The sequence below is a fragment of the Salvelinus namaycush genome, chromosome 5, assembly GCF_016432855.1.
Source record: "Salvelinus namaycush isolate Seneca chromosome 5, SaNama_1.0, whole genome shotgun sequence".
NCBI lineage: Eukaryota > Metazoa > Chordata > Actinopteri > Salmoniformes > Salmonidae > Salvelinus > Salvelinus namaycush.
Genome location: NC_052311.1, coordinates 56,109,629 through 56,129,356, shown reverse-complemented (window position 1 = coordinate 56,129,356; position 19,728 = coordinate 56,109,629). Strand labels below are relative to the sequence as shown.

Here is a 19,728-nt window from a genome sequence, read left to right as displayed (position 1 = left end):
GATGCAGCGGTACCGCTTGTAGTGCGGAAGCAGAGAGAATGGTTTATGACTTGGGTGGCTGGAGTCTTTAATGATTTTCCGGGCCTTCCTTTCACACCGCCTGATATAGAGGCCCTGGATGTCAGGGAGCTCGGCCCCAGAGATGTACTGGTCTGTCCGCACCACGATCGAGGACGGTGCTGTTGCCATACCAAGCAGTGATGCAGCCAGTCAAGATGCTATCAATGGTGCAGCTGTAGAACTTTTTGAGGATTTGAGAGCCCATGACAAAAAGGTGCTGACGCGCCTTCTTCATGACTGTGACTGTATGTGTGATTTGGAGCCCAAAGAACTTGACACTCTCGTCCCGCTCCACTGCAGCCCTGTTGATGTGGATGGGAGAGTGCTCGCCTCCCTCCCAAAATGTTTTTCCTGTAGTCTACGATCAGCTCCTTGGTCTTACTGACGTTGAGGGAGAGGTTGTTGTCCCGGCGCCACACTGCCAGGTCACTGACCTCCTCCATGTAGGCTGTCTCATCGTCGTCGGTGATCAAGCATACCACCATCGTGTCATCAGTAAACTTGCAAACTTGATGATGGTGATGGTGTTGGAGTAGAGCAACACCATTGCGATTGAGGCAATGTAACTCTCTAGGCTAATGTCAGAGTGTACTATACTTGTCCCTCTTGTGAAAGGACTGTACGTTATTTGCTCCCGGCCATAGCTCTTTAGAGGGGGTTTCAGGGAAATCTGTAGATAGACACAAGGTCAGCGAGGACATACCTCTGGAGGACTTCCTCTCTCACTCTCTCTCTGATTGTCTCCTTTTCCTTTCGGTTCTATCTTTCATCCTTTTATTTGTACTGTGTTGTCACTGTGTGTGATGCTGTATATTCACTCATTTTTACGTGTACAATATTCGCTCTCTCATGATTATTTTTTCCTTTGCATTGCTTTTTAATTTAAATGCAATAAAACTGTAATGGATATGTTCCTTCTTAGATTGAAGAATGTGCCTTACAGATTGACTTCTTACAGAAAACAGCTATTTGAATCATTGACACCTCAACACTGGTTGTGCTGTTTTTGCACATCGGACTCCAGTACTACATTTGAAGTTGTATGAACAGTAAAAAGGAAAATAAATACATTATTTCCAGCACTGAATCTTGCACTGTGAAGTCCATTGTACAAAAGCAAACACATGCTGTCTGAAGCTTACCCTAAGGAATATAAAAGGTATTGGCGATGGTCCACTGTCTCTATGACAGGCTTATAAGCTCAGGTTTTTAAGAAGAGCTGTGAAAATCAAACATTCACCTGGGTTACATAACTCCAATAAACTCTCTAGCCTATGCCTACAGTACTTAAAACTTTAGGCCCTCCCTCTCAAATTGGGGGACCTCATTAGAATGGGCAAGCGTTCTATAAACTCCATGCTATTTCTTCAACCATTGCAAATGTGTCTGACTCATACAGCCTGCTGTTGAAACACGTTCCCTGTTTCCCATAGGACGCTGTCATTGGATTTGTTCTATTATCCAGACAGGAGTGCCATCCCTACTCCCGGTACTTCAGACTTAGGCTAACTGACTGTCAAGGTTGTTCACTGGCACCGCACTGCCACCGACTCGACCAGACCTGAAAATTTGCTTGATTGTGTGCTCAGGACGCAACGATGGGGAAGGACGCCGCAAGAGCAGAGTGGGACAATCCCATGCAATTTGTCCTGGCGTGTGTATCATACGCGGTTGGACTGGGAAATGTGTGGCGTTTTCCATACTTGTGTCAAATGCATGGCGGGGGTAAGCAATATTTATTTATTGTTTAGGTGCAGCGCATAGCCTAATTTATGGTTTAATCCATAATATATTGTACATTTAGGCCAACAGTTATTTTTGATTAAATATAGAACTGCAATATTGGACACCATGTAAAATGAATGAATACAATTAGTGTTTACTGATTAAAAGTGGTAATGTAGGCTTTATGAATAGCCAGTCAGTGCCCAATGTATTCACCTTTATCCATGCACAATGGCGCACTGATGTTGTGCGGTTGTAGAATTGGTTAGTTATTATTTTACCCTGGGTGTTACATGGAATCTGAACAATTACTATATTGGTTAGAGTCAGTCACCTTGTTAAACATTTCTAGTGAGTGAAGGTGTTACTGTGCAGACTTTTGTTTTCTTCCTCTAAAAGTTAATGGTGCAGGAAATGTGCAATGGTTTTTAAAAATGATCTCACTTAGTTCAATTCGTATTTTTCATATTCCTCCCCATAAGTCACTGAGAACCGTTAGTCCCCTCAAAAACAGAGGGTATGCATGTACCAAAGCGCATACATAAAGGAGCTTTCAAAAGCTTTCCACTCTAAAGTTTGGATTGATACAGATCCCATTTTTAACCCTTAACGCGCCCAGTTGTTTATCACAGAATAACAATGGTTTAACATTTGCTTTTGCGTTTCGCTTTTAATGGTCTCATATGGACATATTGCTTTAAGGCCAATATGTCCATTCCATAAATACAGGTGTGGTATGCAAGTAGAGTTATTCTGTATTTATTATTGTAGAGTTATTGCCTTAATGTAACTGTCCAGTGAAAATAAAACACTTCAAAGTTAATATTGTGTTAACTCAAACCCAAATAATGTTCTTGTCTAATCCTATACTCGTATTTATGTCCAAAGCATAAATTGGATAAAATACACTTCAAAAACCCAAACTTGTATCTCAAACAGACAGTACGTTTTTTGTTTGTTGCTATTTCCTCATTGAGTATCAAATCAACAACAAGTGTAGACTTATGCTGAAATGCTTATGGCCCTTCACAACAATGCAGAGAGTAATAACACAAGAAATAAATACACAAAGAGTAACGATAACTTGGCTAAATACACAGGGTACGGGTACCGAGTCCATGTGCAGGGGTACGAGGTAATTGAGCTAAATATGTACATATAGGTAGGGGTAAAGTGACTAAGTAACAGGATAGATAATAAAGAGTAGCAGCAGCGTATGTGATGAGTCAAAAAGAGTTAGTAAAAAGAAGGTCAATGCAGATAGTCTGGGTAGCTATTACGTTAACTATTTAGCAGTCTTATGGCTTGGGGGTAGAAGCTGTTCAGGGTCCTGTTAGTTCCAGACTTGGTGCATCGGTACCGCTTGCCATGCGTTAGAAGCGAGAACATTCTGTGACTTGGGTGGCTGGAGTCTTGAACAATTTTTAGGGCGTTCTTCTGACACCACCTGGTATAGATGGCAGGAAGCTCGTCCCCAGTGATATACTGGGCCGTACACACTACCCTCTGCAGGGCCTTGCGGTCAGATGCTTAGTGGGACAATCCCATGCAATTTGTCCTGGCGTGTGTATCATACGCAGTTGGACTGGGAAATGTGTGGCGTTTTCCATACTTGTGTCAAATACATGGCGGGGGTAAGCAATATTTATTTATTGTTTAGGTGCAGCGCATAGCCAGCATGCGAGTAGACCACTGATTGGCCAGCTCATCCTCCTCATCAGTATGAAATCATACTCTACAAACCAATGCTGGCACTAAGACCGCACTCAACGCGCTGTATAGGGTGAAGCAGACAACACATCTGCCATGTGTTTAGTCCCCTCCTGTAGCCACACGACTGCGTGGCTATGCGCTGCACCTAAACAATAAATAAATATTGCTTACCCCCGCCATGCATTTGACACAAGTATGGAAAACGCCACACATTTCCCAGTCCAACCACGTATGATACACATACCAAGCGGTGATGCAGCCAGTCAAGATGCTCTCAATAGTGCAGCTATAGAACCTTTTGAGGATCTGAGGGCCCATGCCAAATCTTTTCAGCCTTCCGAGGGGGAAGAGGCAATGTCGTGCTGTGTTGGTGTGTGTGGACCATGTTAATTCCTTAGTGATGTGGATACCGAGGAACTTGAAGCTTTTGAACCGCTCCACCACCTCCCCTTCGATGTGGATGGATGCTCAGCCCTGCATCTTCTGTAGTCCACGATCAGCTCATTTGTCTTGCTGACATTGAGGGAGAGGTTGTTGTCTTGGCACCACACTGCCAGGTCACTGACCATCTCTCTATAGGCAATCTCACCGTCGTGTCGTCAGCAAACTTAATGGTGTTGGAGTCATGCGCGGCCACGCAGTCGTGGTGCTACAGGAGGGGACTAAGCACACACTCCTGAGGGGCCTCCTTGTTGAGGGTCAGCATGGCAGATATGTTGTTGCCTACCCTCACCACCTGGGGCCGGCCCGTCAGGAAGTCTAGGGAGGTGTTCAGTCCCAGGGTCCTGAGCTTAGTTATGAGCTTGTAAGGCTCTATGGTGTTGAATGCTGAGCTGTGGTCAATGAACAGCATTCTCACAGAATACAAGGACCGAGACCACATTCATTATGTAAATGAAATAGAACTATTAAGAATGAGAACACATTTTCAAGGGTTCAATTCTCGGGCCGACTCTTTTCTCTGTATATATCAACAATGTCGCTCTTGCTGCGGGTGATTCCCTGATCCACCTGTACGCAGACGACACCATTCTGTATACATCTGGCCCTTCTTTGGACACTGTGTTAACTAACCTCCAAACGAGCTTCAATGCCATACAACACTCCTTCCGTGGCCTACAACTGCTCTTAAACGCTAGTAAAAACCAAATGCATGCTTTTCAACCGTTCACTGCCTGCACCCGCACGCCCGACTAGCATCACTACTCTGGACGGTTCTGACTTAGAATATGTGGACAACTACAAATACCTAAGTGTCTGGCTAGACTGTAAACTCTCCTTCCAGACTCATATTAAACATCTCCAATCCAAAATTAAATCTAGAATTGGCTTCCTATTTCGCAACAAAGCCTCCTTCACTCACGCTGCCAAACATACCCTCGTAAAACTGACTATCCTACCGATCCTCGACTTCGGCGATGTCATTTACAAAATAGCCTACAACACTCTACTCAGCAAACTGGATGCAGTCTATCACAGTGCCATCCGTTTTGTCACCAAAGCCCCATATACCACCTACAACTGCGACCTGTATGCTCTAGTCGGCTGGCCCTCGCTACATATTCGTCGCCAGACCCACTGGCTACAGGTCATCTATAAGTCTATGCTAAGTAAAGCTCCGCCTTATCTCAGCTCACTGGTCACGATAACAACACCCACCCGTAGCACGCACTCCAGCAGGTATATCTCACTGGTCATCCCCAAAGCCAACACCTCCTTTGGCCGCCTTTCCTTCCAGTTCTCTGCTACAAATGACTGGAAGGAATTGCAAAAATCGCTGAAGCTGGAGACTTATATTTCCCTCTCTAACTTTAAACATCAGCTATCTGCGCAGCTAACTGATCGCTGCAGCTGTACATAGCCCACCCAATCTACCTACCTCATCCCCATATTGTTTTTATTTACTTTTCTGCTCTTTTGAACACCAGTATTTCTACTTGCACATCATCATCTGCTCATCTATCACTCCAGTGTTAATTTGCTAAATTGTAATTACTCTGCTACTATGGCCTATTTATTGCCTTACCACCTCATGCCTTTTGCACACGCTGTATATAGACTTTCTTTTTTTCTATTGTGTTTTTGACTGTATGTTTGTTTATTCCATGTGTAACTGTGTTGTTGTTTGTTTCGCACTGCTTTGCTTTATCTTGGCCAGGTCACAGTTGTAAATGAGAACTTGTTCTCAACTAGCCTACCTGGTTAAATAAAGGTGAAATAAATAAAAAATTATTTAAAAAAATACTGGGTGTCATGTGAATCTGATGTGTGTGTTTTTGTCTCTGCTACTGCAGGTGTTTTGAATGGTAAAATATACTGTATGTGTGTCCTTTTTCTGTCCTCAGGTGGGTTCCTGATCCCATACATGCTCATGCTGGTCCTGTTGGGGGTACCCCTGTTCTACATGGAGTTAGCCATTGGCCAGAAGATGCGTCTGGGCAGCATTGGAGCATGGAGAGCTATTAGCCCCTATCTGGGGGGAGTAGGTGATTACTGAATATATATATATATACAGTTCCAGTCAAAAGTTTGGACACACCTACTCATTCAAGTTTTTTTTTTACTATTTTCTACATTGTAGAGTAATAGTGAAGACATCAACATTTTGTTTAACACTTTTTTGGTTACTACGTGATTCCATATGTGTTATTTCCTAGTATTGATGTCTTCACTATTATTCTACAAAGTAGAAAATAGTCTAAATAACCCTTGAATGAGTAGGTGTGTCCAAACTTTTGACTGGTACTGTATATATAATTTATTTGTTTATTATTATTAATAATACTTTTTTGGACAGAGGACCCTGCACATAGAGTGCAACACATGTATGTGTGCACATTGCCATTAAATAAAGTACATAAACTTGCCTATAATTTATCACATTACACATATTTAAGTATATGGTTTTGTTACATTTAGGCCAGTACTTTTGTGTCAAATGTACAGTGTTAGGGAAGCTACTCTAAAAATATAGTTTATAGTTTAAGCTACCAATTACTTCACACTGGAAGAAAAATATAGTTTACTAAGCTAAAGTTACTTTGAATAAAAGTAGTTATTATCTGCTTATAGTTTAAATGTATCTGTTCCTCTCTCTGCTGGTTCCAGGTCTGGCCAGTGTTGTGACCTCCATGTACCTATGCCTCTATTACAACGTCATCAATGCATGGAGTTTCTGGTACCTCTTTCATTCATTCCAGGTTAGTTCCAGTCTCACAATGTCAAAATTCAAAATGATTTGACCTGCATTCAGATGTATGATGCGATCATAAAATGTAGACAATCTTCAATAACTTGTTACAATCTTATTACCAGATGTATCAACAGGCTCACTCAGCTTTGAGGGCACACTATTGGTCCCGTACAGACTGTTTTGTTTGGAATCTTAGAAGACGCAGTTCATTTCTCTAGTGCTATCTGTAACATCCTGTGCCTGACCTGACCTGTGCTGTTTCCTCCCACTCTGCTCCAGTCGGTCCTGCCATGGGCAGAGTGCCCGGTTAACAGCAACCTGACTGGCCATGTGGAGGAGTGTGAGCGGGCCACGCCCACACAGTACTTCTTCTACAGAGAGACCCTGGACATCTCCGGGTCCATCGAGGAGAACGGAGGGATTCACATGGGACAGGCACTCTGCCTCCTGCTGGCCTGGATTATTGTCTACCTGTTCATCGTCAAGGGGGTCAAGTCCACCGGGAAGGTGAGAGATCAGAGGTCAGCTTGGGAACAATGGACAGGGTCAAGACAGTTATAGCACCCGTATGTCATGCTAGCTGCAGATCTAGTGGACGTAGGTCACTATCGTCTCCTATATCATACAGGTAACTGCCAAAAGAAAGGAAACACCAACATAAACTGTCTTAATAGGTTATTGGGCCACCACGAGCCAGAAAAGCTTGCACCTTGGCATAGATTCTATAAGTGTCTGGAACTCTATCGGAGGTATGCAGCACCATTCTTCCACCAGAAATTCCATCATTTGGTGTTTTGTTGATGGTGGTGAAAACGCTGTTGCAGGCGCCGCTCCAGAATCTCCCATAAGTGTTCAATTGGGTTGAGATCTGGTGAATGAGATGTACATGGCATATGGTTTACATCGTTTCATGCTCATCAAACTATTCAGTGACGCCTCATGCCCTGTGGATGGGGGCATTGTCATCCTATGGGGGCATAGCCATGGTGGCAAAAATAATGACCTGCCCAGTATTTTTATACATGACCCTAAGCATGATGGGATGTTAATTGCTTAATTAACTCAGGAACCACACCTGTGTGAAAGCACCTGCTTTCAGTATACTTTGTATCCCTTATTTAGTCAAGTGTTTCCTTTATTTTGGCAGTTGCCTGTATTTTTACTGAGCAGAGGAAAACAGTCAGCTGAGAGGTGACCTTGATAACAAAGGAAAGGGTCAAGAAAGTTATTCGTAATGGCGAGACAAGGTACAAACAGTTCAATATTCTATATGGTCAGATTGTTTTATTTGCCATGCCTTGATGGACAACTATCAAAGTTTGTGGCTGCAGAGTTTGCCAACTCAGAATGATGGGAAAGGGGAAGCAGATCCAATGGATCTTTACTGAACTGAGGAAAACATCAGGTGAGAGAGTGAGGGGGCATCATAGGAAAGTTATGAAAACCTTGGCCTACTTCATTACAAAACTATCTAGAGTGGGAGTCTGAGGAGACAAGCCAGGGTGAAAATAAAGGGTACTGTGTCAACACAAACAGAGAACTGTTTTCTGGTCGGACCAATACTCGATTCACATTGTTAGTGCGGAGATGAGAATCTCGTCATTATATACAAATCTCTGGTTTCAGCCACTTGCGAATTAGAAAGGGAACAGTGCACTGTTCGATGCTGGCTTCCCCTAAAGTAAATTGATGTTTTGCCAAAATTATATAATTACTCCAGTCTAAATAAAATAATTAAAAATACTTTACCAGAGAGGTTGACTTAGCCACAGAGGATCATTAGCTTCTTCATTTTTTAAACTAGCTGTGGATTGTTTCAAATCAAAAGTGCTGTAGGCCTATGCCTACTTGGGAAGCTAGCAAATTGGGCAGCGCACGTGGCAATAGGCCTAGCTGATTATTGAGTTGCGGATGCCAGTGAAAAGCCTCGAAAATGTGTGAAGATAATGTGTCTTGAGTATCATTTAAAATGTTGAGACAAGAATAAGGGGACGGGTGTGTGGCGAAAATATGGGCATCTGCGTCTCTCTCCAGCATGCATGCACTCAGCTCTCAAGAATGTGCTCCAATTTCTTCCAACAATTCTTGCACATTCATTGTTTTATTGTGTGAATTGTTTTCGCTTTGATTGCTTATTTTGATCAATTCCCCATTATATACAGTATGTAACCAGTAGGCCTAATTAAGGTACCATTAATCCCCGTCATTTGATTACATTCATGTATTACAGTAATTTACCGTTCTCATTCTTGGAGTGGAAACGTTGTTTGCAGAGTTCACAACCTGCTACACTTGTGAGAAACAAGTTTTGGTTTATTTAGGAGTTTTGTCAATTTTTTCAATGTATTTCGTTTGGAGTGCTCCATGTGAGAAATGAGAATGTTTCTCTGTCATAACGTAGAGGGAGCGCACACGTCTGAGCACGCCAACATGCTAAATTTAAACAATGTTGCACTTCACTAGCGATAGCTCAAGTCAAGACAGATAGAAAGGGAGGCAGACAGGCAGAGTAGAGGTTAATGCGATTGAAAAAACAGAATTCATCAGGATATTTTCTACTGTTTTAATTTGTTTTTGGCCTATTTTACTTAGCTCAGGCCTATTTTACTTTGTTGACGATGGAAGTTATAGGCCTACTGCTGCATTGGCCTATAGGCTAACGCTGAGTTCCATGTTCTAATTTCTTTAGCTGCCAATGGATCACAGTGTATCTATGTGTCCATGTGGCAAAGGCTGGTGCTCTTGCATTAATTGAGATTTTTATCATTTTAATTTACATTTTTCTGATTAACCACCTGAGAGTAATTTTGAGAAACGAAAACGTTATTATTTAAATGAAGCTGTTCCACGAAAAATAACTGGCATGCAGATAGGTAGAAACGGTAGGATAAATTGTAAGCTTCCCCAAACTTGAAACTCACGAGCTGCCTATGATCTTTATTATAACACGCAAGAGGTCCCGTGAAAACTGATTCGTTCTGAATCGTTCTGATTCGTTCTGAATCGTTCTGATTCGTTCTGGCAAGGGGCTTTTGATTTGATCTCTCATCTGAAATGACCTAAAAGAGGTTCATCAAATCAAATCCCATTTTAATCATCACATGCTTCATAAACAACAGGTGTAGATTAACAGTGAAATGGTTTCATACGGCCCTTCCCAACAATACAGAGAGAAATAATAGAAAAGTAATAACATCGTTATCAATTGATGGAAAGATATACACAAAGAAGTTCACTTTCACCTACAACTTCACAGTAAATTCAGCGAGCAATGTTATAAAACCATGGGAAAAGTGGGCCAAATCTGTGTTGGCAAACAGGCAACCATAGTTGAACTTTGACCCTGAATCCCCCTGCTGTTTCTGCCCTCTCTAGGTGGTGTACTTCACAGCCACATTCCCCTACCTGGTCCTCATCATCTACCTCATCCGTGGGGTCACCCTTCATGGAGCCATCAACGGTGTAAAGTACATGTTCACGCCCAAGGTATGAATGATTAGATGAATGAAACAATGTTATTGATCAAATCAAATCTTATTGGTCACATACACATGGTTAGCAGATGTTATTGCGAGTGTAGCGAATTGCTTGTGATTCTAGTTCCGACAGTGCAGCAATATCTAACAAGTAATCTAACAATTCCACAACAACTACCTAATACACACAAATCTAAGTAAAGGGAGGGAATAAGAATATGCACATATACATATATGGATGAGCAAAGACAGAGCGGCATAGACGAGATGCAATAGCTCTATGTTTTCACAGCCAAGGTATGGAAGCTCATGTACATTGTTCTGTTATGTTTAATCCTGCTTTACACATGTGTGTGTGCCATTACTAATGTGTGTGTGTTTGCTGTCTCAGATGGAACAGCTGGCTAACCCCACTACGTGGATCAACGCGGCCACTCAGGTCTTCTTCTCTCTGGGCCTGGGCTTTGGATCCCTCATCGCCTTTGCCAGCTACAACCAGTACAACAACAACTTTGAGAAGCAGGCCATTGTCGTGTCCATGGTCAACAGCAGCACCTCCATCTTCGCCAGTATCGTCACCTTCTCCATCTATGGCTTTAAGGCCACCTTCAACTACGAGAGCTGCTTGGAGAGGTGAGGCCCTGGGTGGGGTCGTGGTCTGGTTGGTTGGCCTCCCGGGTGGCGCAGTGGTCTAGGGCACTGCATCGCAGTGCTAGCTGCGCCACCAGAGTCTCAGGGTTCGCGCCCAGGCTCTGTCGCAGCCGGCCGCAACCGGGAGGTCCGTGGGGCGACGCACAATTGGCATAGCGTCGTCCGGGTTAGGGAGGGTTTGGCCGGTAGGGATATCCTTGTCTCAGTATGTAAAAATGTAATAAATGTATGTAATAAAATGTATGCACTCTACTGTAAGTCGCTCTGGATAAGAGCGTCTGCTAAATGTCTGCTAAAAATGTAAAATGTAAAATGTTGTCTCAATGACTTTGGCATTGAACTTTCAATTCAGAGAAGTAGGTAACACCAGCCGGCAGCACTCATCCAGTACAAACATAAACAATTCTAGGTCAAACATATACAATTAATTTAACGTCTGTAGACTGTAGCAGTTTCTGCAGACATACAGATGGAAGAGGAGAGGGAGAGGTCTCAACCAAAAAATGTATAAATGTCATAAGCCATGGCAAAATGTTTAGAATTACAGGAAATTAGCTATAAAACTGCTAAGTCTTCTCTCAACCTCATGGCAAAATGCGTAGAATTGCAGGAAGTTACCTGGCCCCCCACCCCACCTAAAAAAAGTTCAGAGAAACTGCGCTACACCACTTGCCTTTTCATGACACTGACATTTATCTTCTTCTCCCAGAGTGCGACTGCTGCTCCTGAACACCTTTGATCTAGCAGAGGACACCATCAGTCTGGAGAATGTCAACCACTGGATCGCTGAGCTGAACAGGACACAACCAGAACAGTTTGCCAGTCTGGGAGGTAGGCTGGAGACCTGTGACCTAGAGGCTGAACTAGACACGGTAGGTCATGATGACACACAACTCAAATGAACTAATAAACTCAAAAGGAAAACTTGTGCAAAATATTGATAAGACAACTTCATTTACTACTTCTCTTAGTGCTCGATTCAATCTGAATCGCAGAAGTTCTGTGATATAGCGAGATTTAAATTTAAAGGCAATGTTCCCGCGTTCACGGTGACGGCATTCAGGGTAAATGCTGCATAAATCGGCTCAATCCGATCTTACCTTAAAATGTTTGCACTATAGCACAGAACTTCCGCAATATGGATTGAATCGAGCCCTTAATCTAACAACATACCTCTGGTTTCCTGACAATATGTTATCATGTAGCAACAAAATTAATCAATTTTACTGTGAGGCAATAAAAACTTTACTCACCATTCTATAAATTGTTAATCTTTTAGTCATAGTTCAATGTCACCTATACACATTTATTTGACTCTGTGGTGGTGGTAGTGAGATGTGGCAAATATCATTGGCTGTTGCAGTTACAATTAATGTTAATATTTAATTTTCAATGCTCTCCTGGATTTTCCATTTGTGTCTTTAATAAACTATCCCACTTAAGTTTCCAATGGAGGAAAGCAAAAAATGAAATACTGACTTTAGCCACTTTTGCACTATGCAGGACTGAATATCCACTAAGCTCTCTCTCTCTCTCGATCTCTCTCCCTCCTCCCAGGCTGTTGAGGGTACAGGCCTGGCCTTCATAGTGTACAGTGAGGCCATTAAGAACATGCCCGTGTCTCAGCTGTGGTCTGTGCTCTACTTCATCATGCTGCTGCTGCTGGGCATGGGCAGTATGCTGGGCAACGTCATCGCCGTCATCACCCCCCTCAGTGACTTGAAGTTCATCAGCCACTACATGAGCACCAAAACACTCAATGGTGAGAGAGAAGGGGTGATGAGGGGAAGAGTGGAAAGGGGTTAGGGTTGAGCTAAGGTGTGGTCGTGAAGCTAGGATTAGGGTTGTGGGTGAGGGTAAGAATTGAGCTAAGGTGTGAACATGAAGCTAGGGTTAGGGTTGACCCTTGACCTTTAGGTTGGTGTGTCTGTTCTGCCTGCTGCTTGAGTTAGGTGTGTGTGTGTGTGTGTGTGTGTGTGTGTGTGTGTGTGTGTGTGTGTGTGTGTGTGTGTGTGTGTGTGTGTGTGTGTGTGTGTGTGTGAGACAACTAAATATCACAGTCGTAGTAAATAAATGTTTTCTTAATAAAGAAGTTATCAGCAAAGTCAGTGCTAGTAGGAAAAGACAAGTGAAAGTTTTTTTGTAATGTCTTATTTATTACCTTATTTAAGATATTATTTGATGAGATAGGTTTTCAGACATTTTCAGAAGATGGGCAGGGACTCTGCTGTCCTAACATCGGGGGAAGCTGGTACAACCATTGGGTTGCCAGGACAGAGATAAGCTTAGACTAGGCTGAGTGGGCCAATCCTCTAGGTTTGGTGTGTGTGTGTGACTAACAGCTGTGTTGTCATATCCTGTACGTCTGGTGGGTGTGACTAACAGGTGTGTTGTCATATCCTGTACGTCTGGTGGGTGTGACTAACAGGTGTGTTGTCATATCCTGTAGGTCTGGTGTGTGTGACTAACAGGTGTGTTGTCATATCCTGTAGGTCTGGTGTGTGTGACTAACAGGTGTGTTGTCATATCCTGTAGGTCTGGTGTGTCTATTCTGCCTGCTGCTTGGCCTGGGCTTCACCACCCGCTCTGGGAACTACTGGTTCACCATGTTCAATGACTATGGAGCCACCTTCTCTCTGCTCTTCATCGTCCTCATTGAAGTTATCACCGTCTGCTACATATATGGCATCAAAAGGTGTGTGTGTGTGTGTGTGCACAATATTGACAATGAAGAATGACTAATTTCAGAAGCTTTCTAAGCATCATCACCTTTGCTGTGTGAAATCAGAAAAACTAACACATCTCGTCATATAGTACCTTCTCTCCAAGAAACAATAGTTGAGCTGACATTATTTGAAACAGTTTCTACTTGAGAATGTGTAGCCCTACTGCAGTTGTGTTAGCAGCCAGTAGAGTTAAATCTTTAAAAGTACCTCATAAAAGCTGTATTGTGTCCAGTAATGCCAAACAACACTTAGCATAATCATCCACAAATACCTCCCATTCCTTTCACTCTTCTCAGGCTTTTGACTTGGCTGTACTGTAGTTTTTTAAGTTGGGCTTGTACTGTTTATTAAAAGCAAAATGGCTTATGAAGCATATAAGCAACTTCCTTTGAATGTTGAATGAATGTTTAAACTAAAATACCAAGGTTGTCTTTTGCCCATACAAAATATATGAAAGTATTTTAGGGAAGGGAAAGGGGTGTGAGTTGCACAACTGAATGCATGTGTCTTCTGCATTCAACCCAACCCCTCTGAATCAGAGCGGTGCGGGGGGCTGCCTTAATCGACATAGTCATCATGTCAATACTCCTGCAACCTTTCCCTCTCCAGGTTTGAGAAGGATGTAAAAGACATGTTAGGTCATCGTCTTAACTGGTACTGGAAGATCATGTTGGCAGGAGTCAGTCCCATCCTCCTCATTGCACTATTCATCTTCTACATCGTCAACTACATCCAGGGAGGAACACCCACATACCAGGCCTGGAACAAAGAACTGGTAAGGCCTCTCTTTTTATCTCTAATATCTTATCAATAACCCTGTCATTACACTAACAAGCACTCTGCCCAAAAAACTGGTAAGATAAGATAGTACTTTATTAATCCCCAAAGGGGGATTTGATTGTACCAGTCATACATGAATGAAAGAAAAGTACTGGAACAGAATATGCTGCTTCGGGTTTTATTCATGCACCCAGATACAATGTTGATCTCTGCCTGTTCTATTGTCTTCCCCCTCTTCCAGGGGAAGTCTGTGGTGACGGAGTATCCTCCCTATGCCCAAGCCTTCATTGGCCTCCTCCTAGCCTCCTCTGTCTGCTGTATCCCTTTGACGGCCCTCTACACCTACTGTAAGAAGAGGAACCTGGCCAGTGGGAAGAGAGAGCGCACGGTCAGCACTGTGTCAGCGTAAAGACCGACGTATTGGTTGACAGACGGAGTGACACAAGGCAGAGCTGCTACATTACGGCTCTGAGACTGACTGGACCCGCTAGTTATAGGATCGACTGATCGACAGCCTACCGTACGTATCATGGCTGTCTTAACAGAACCTCACTCTCCTGGTGCGGTGGTTCATGCCACACCACAAACCAAAGGCCATCTTTCTCCCCCTGGGGCAGGCTGGCTCTGCCGCTGTGCTGCTGGTGGACAGACTGCCAGATCTGTACCTAGCATTAGGCCTAGTCGTCCTTTGGCAACTAACACTTACTGGGTGATAATAACTTTTGTATTTTGTAGTTGTGGTTCTGAGCAGGGCTTAGAACTACATTCAAAATATTTCAGAAGTGAAGAAAGAACAAATACTCTTGTCAATGGTTTATTGCATTGTTTAAAGGCCCAGTGCAATAAAATAAAAAAAATATTTCCTGTGTTTTATACATATTTCCAGGCTATGAGGTTGGAATAATACTGTGAAATTGGGAAAATTATTATAATCCCCTTTTAGTATAAGAGCTGTTTGGTGGGATGGAGCGTGGTAAATTAGTTAATAGACCAATAAGAAAGAGAGATCCAAACCTCTGCATATAACAGCTTAGTTTTCTCTTCACCCCTCCCCACTCAGACCACTCCAAGACAGTCCTAGCAAAATTCTTGCTTGAGAAATTGCTCTTTGCTAAGTAGCTATTTTGGTTTCTTTTTGACCATTTTAAATGAAAACAATCCCAGTAAGGTACTTAATTGTAACCCATAAATGATTTGATAGTGAGATAAAAACGGCTACATTGGACCTTTAATGTTTAGCTTTCAGTAGCAGATTTTTGAGACAGTGTGTCAACCCTCTTTATTTAAAGTTCCACAAAATGTTTAAGATATTTTTTCCCTTAAATGTCATTATGGTGAAGTATTTTGTATCCCATTAGTTTACTGTAGATATTCTGTAGATTACTCAATGAGTTGTGAGATATGTTGAGTGCCTGGATGTACAAGGCAGACCTTCGTCTGACTCGGTTATGACTGAATACAGTCTGATTGGTGTCAAATGACCAATAACAACTTGTAGCAATAGCTGTATGTGATAGTGTTTGCAAAGATACTGATAATTTCACATATAACGAACAAATCTCTATGACCAGGACCAAGACCATATCTATACCTATGGGCTTTGTTGTCAATCCACCATCAGTGACTTCTAACCAGGATCATACTCAGTGGGGTGCAATGTAACAGAATGTTCAGATAGTTATATATTTTGTAGAACATACACTATTCTCTGTCTAATGGAATTGGAAATCATGTCAGCTCTATAGGAAGCATTTCTTTCTGCAACATTCCCAGAACGTTTCCCAGAACGCGTGAAAGTTTCTGTGCTCTTCTAAATAGAAAGGACTGTAGTGTTGCACTGCTGTTATAGAATCCATATCAACTGGACTTAGGATACAGCCCAATGGCTATGCACCAATGTGCTGTGCATATTCACAAACAAAAACACAATGTAGGCCTACTCTTTTTACAGTCAAATGTATGGGTTATCACAGAAACAATTGCCAAACATTTTGTAATACTGTGAGCATTTTTAATGTGAACAATTTGAAACAATAACAGGGGCGAAACTTTCACTGGGGACGGGGTGACATGCCCCACCACATTCTGAAATTGCATTTTTGTCCCCTGCCGGTTTTGTCATTGGAATGTGATACAGAATGAGGCAACTGTGTGCTTTAGGACCATGCAGAGGCCTCAGAGCGGTCGGGTAGGCTGTTTGGAGTGTTTATTATGTTGAATACAGGTTGGTGTTAGTGTGAACCAAGTATTGGTGTGAACAATTATTATTTTAACTGTTGTACCACAATAATGTGTTCATGTTTTATAAGTAGTATTTTCTATGGTGAAATTATTAAAGACATGAAGACATTTTAACCATTGGTATGACTGAACAAGATACACATACAGCAGCCAGCCTGTTGCAAACCAGGCATTTCATTCAGTCCTACTTGCTAGTATCCAGCAAGGATGACACATTTCAATGGCATGAAATCTGGATTTTTTAAGTGCTTGGTTTGACAAGCTATGTACTTTATAATATCATTGGATGAATAGACCACAGAACTATACTGAACAAAAATATAAACGCAACATGCAACAATTTCAAAGATTTTACTGAATTACAGTTCATATAAGGAAATCAGTCTATTGAAATAAATTCATTAAGTCCTAATCTATGGATTTCATATGACATATGACTGGGCAAGGACACAGCCATGGGTGAGCCTGGGAGGGTATATGTTCACCACTTGGGAGCCAGGCCCGGCCAATCAGAATTAGTTTTTCACCACAAAAGGGCTTTATTACAGACAGAAATTCTCCTCAGCATTGCCTCAGACGATCCCGCAAGTGAAGAGGCCGGATGTGGAGGTCCTGGGCTGGCGTGGTTACACATTGCCTGCGGTTGTGAGGCCCATTGGACCTACTGCCAAATTCTATAAAATGACGTTGGATGCGGCTTATGGTAGATAAATGGACATTAAATTCTCTGGCAACAGCTGTGGTGGACATTCCTGCAGCGAGCATACTAATTGCATGCTCCCTCAAAACTTGAGACATCTGTGACATTGTGTTGTGAGACAAAACTGCACATTTTAAAGTGGCTTTTTATTGTCCCCAGCAAAAGGTCCACCTGTGTAAGGATCATGCTGTTTAATCAGCTTATTGATATACCACACCTGTCAGGTGGATGGAATATCTTGGCAAAGGAGAAATTCTCACTAACAGTGATGTAAACAAATTTGAGCACATTTGAGAGAAATAAGCTTTTTTTTGCATATGGAAAATATCTGGGATCTTTTATTTCAGCTCATGAAACATGGGACCAACACTTTACATGTTGCGTTTATATTTTTGTCCAGTATAGCATGAGATTATATTTCTATGGGATAGACTTGGGCCATCCAATAACCACCTGCATTAAATAGCGTGTTTGTCTGAAGTTAAGCACTTCTTTTCCTCTGTCAAAGACTGGAATGTAGTCTTGTCTTCAGCCTAGTGAGCTGAGGTTTAGGGCTGAATATAACAGGGTCATTCTACAAATAGAGTGCCTTTTGCGTCTCTGATATTTTAAGTAGACATTTTAAAGCCTGCTATATTAAATGAAGTGCCCTTTAATACAAACTACATGGAAAATGTAATATATCCTATTTTTTATATGAATAAATACTCGCTAAGGTGCCAAAAATCGTCATTTTGACATGGCCCATGTCATGTTTTTCTGACTTCTCTGAAGATTTTAACACACTTAACCCCAAAATGTCCCCCCCATGTCACTGTAAAGCCCTAGATATTTTCTTGCATTAGTGATTAATTTACATTTGTCTCACATTTTAATGTCAACCCTGTTATGTAAACTAGACACATTTTAATATGCTGAAAGTATTACTATTAAAATATATATTTTTAAAGAAATACTGAACAGGGAGCATGCTCCTGTGGCACAGCAGTCCCAAGTGGTGCAGTGGTCTAAGGCACTGCATCTCAGTGCTAGAGGCGTCACTACAGACACCCTGGTTCAAATCCAGGCTGTATCACAAACAGCCATGACTGGGAGTCTCATAGGGCAGTGCACAATTGGCCCAGCGTCATCCGACTTTGGCCGGTGTAGGCCGTCATTGTAAATAAGAATTTGTTGATAACTGACTTGTCTAGTTAAATAAAGGTTTTCTGTTGTTTTGTGGTAGAAAACTGTTAGCGTTGAGCATAACACTTCAAGCCTGTTACCCATAGATGGGCTAGAAATGTTTTAACAAGTTTTGTTTTGTTAAGCTTGCAGGGGGTTATGGCTGATTTAAGATAAAATTGTCATTCCTGTTACGGTCAACCCTGTTACTTTAATTGCCATTTTTTTCTTAATTTGACCTCTTGAATAGGGAAAACATGTTTTTTATGAATTGAAACGTGTGCTCCTTCTGACAGAATGATAATATTAGATGATATGTTTTTTTGACAGAATAACACTACCCAAAAGTAACTTTTTGTGGAGCAACCCAAAGGGTAATATAAACAGGAAAGTGTTCTCTCCCAAATCTCAATAGCCAGTAATAGTTCCATACTTCCAATAGAATGACCACCAAGGTCCACCTTTCCAGTAGAAATTCATTTTGTGTATATGAGATTGAGTAGTTGTATTTGCAATATCTGTAGTCTTTTTCAATATCTGTATGGAATTAAAAGCATTTAGTACTATTTTGTTATGAAGTGTCAACACTGTGACTCTGCAATATCAGAAATGTACTGACACGCACTATGGAAATGTACTGACACACGCTATGGAAATGTACTGACACGCTCTATGGAAATGTACTAACGAGCGCTATGGAAATGTACTGACGCGCGCTATGGAAATGTACTGACGCGCGCTATGAAAATGTACTGACACGCGCTATGGAAATGTACTGACGGCGCTATGGAAATGTACTGACGCGCGCTATGGAAATGTACTGACGAGTGCTATGGAAATGTACTGACTCAAGCTATGGAAATGTACTGACTCAAGCTATGGAAATGTACTGACTCAAGCTATGGAAATATACTGACTCAAGCTATGGAAATGTACTGACACAAGCTATGGAAATGTACTGACACATGCTATGGAAATGTACTGACACATGCTATGGAAATGTACTGACTCAAGCTATGGAAATGTACTGACGCGCGCTATTGAAATGTACTGGCGCATGCTATGGAAATGTACTGAATCAAGCTATGGAAATGTACTGACGCGCGCTATTGAAATGTACTGGCGCATGCTATGGAAATGTACTGGAGTGCTGACTGACATGCAGTTCACTTTCCCTTTGTATAGCTCCCTGTCTCTCTTCCTCCTCAAATATTGATTCTTCACATCACTGGAAGGTGTGAAGTGAGTGTACATGCTCCAGACATATCATACAAGTTTCATATTGGCTGCAGATTCAGA

At 42.0% G+C, this 19,728-nt stretch overlaps 1 protein-coding gene across 1 annotated transcript; it reads left to right on the top strand.

Moving 5' to 3' along the window:
* The first annotated feature begins 1,658 nt into the window (after positions 1–1,658).
* LOC120047680 (sodium- and chloride-dependent transporter XTRP3-like) lies at positions 1,659–14,786 on the top strand. Its single transcript, XM_038993232.1, has 11 exons — positions 1,659–1,785; positions 5,844–5,984; positions 6,607–6,698; positions 6,971–7,198; positions 10,067–10,177; positions 10,559–10,800; positions 11,528–11,690; positions 12,376–12,580; positions 13,354–13,513; positions 14,154–14,319; positions 14,566–14,786. Exons 1-11 carry the CDS (start codon positions 1,659–1,661, stop codon positions 14,731–14,733), a joined length of 1,803 nt encoding a protein of 600 aa, XP_038849160.1. The 3' UTR covers positions 14,734–14,786.
* The last annotated feature ends 4,942 nt before the right edge of the window (positions 14,787–19,728 follow it).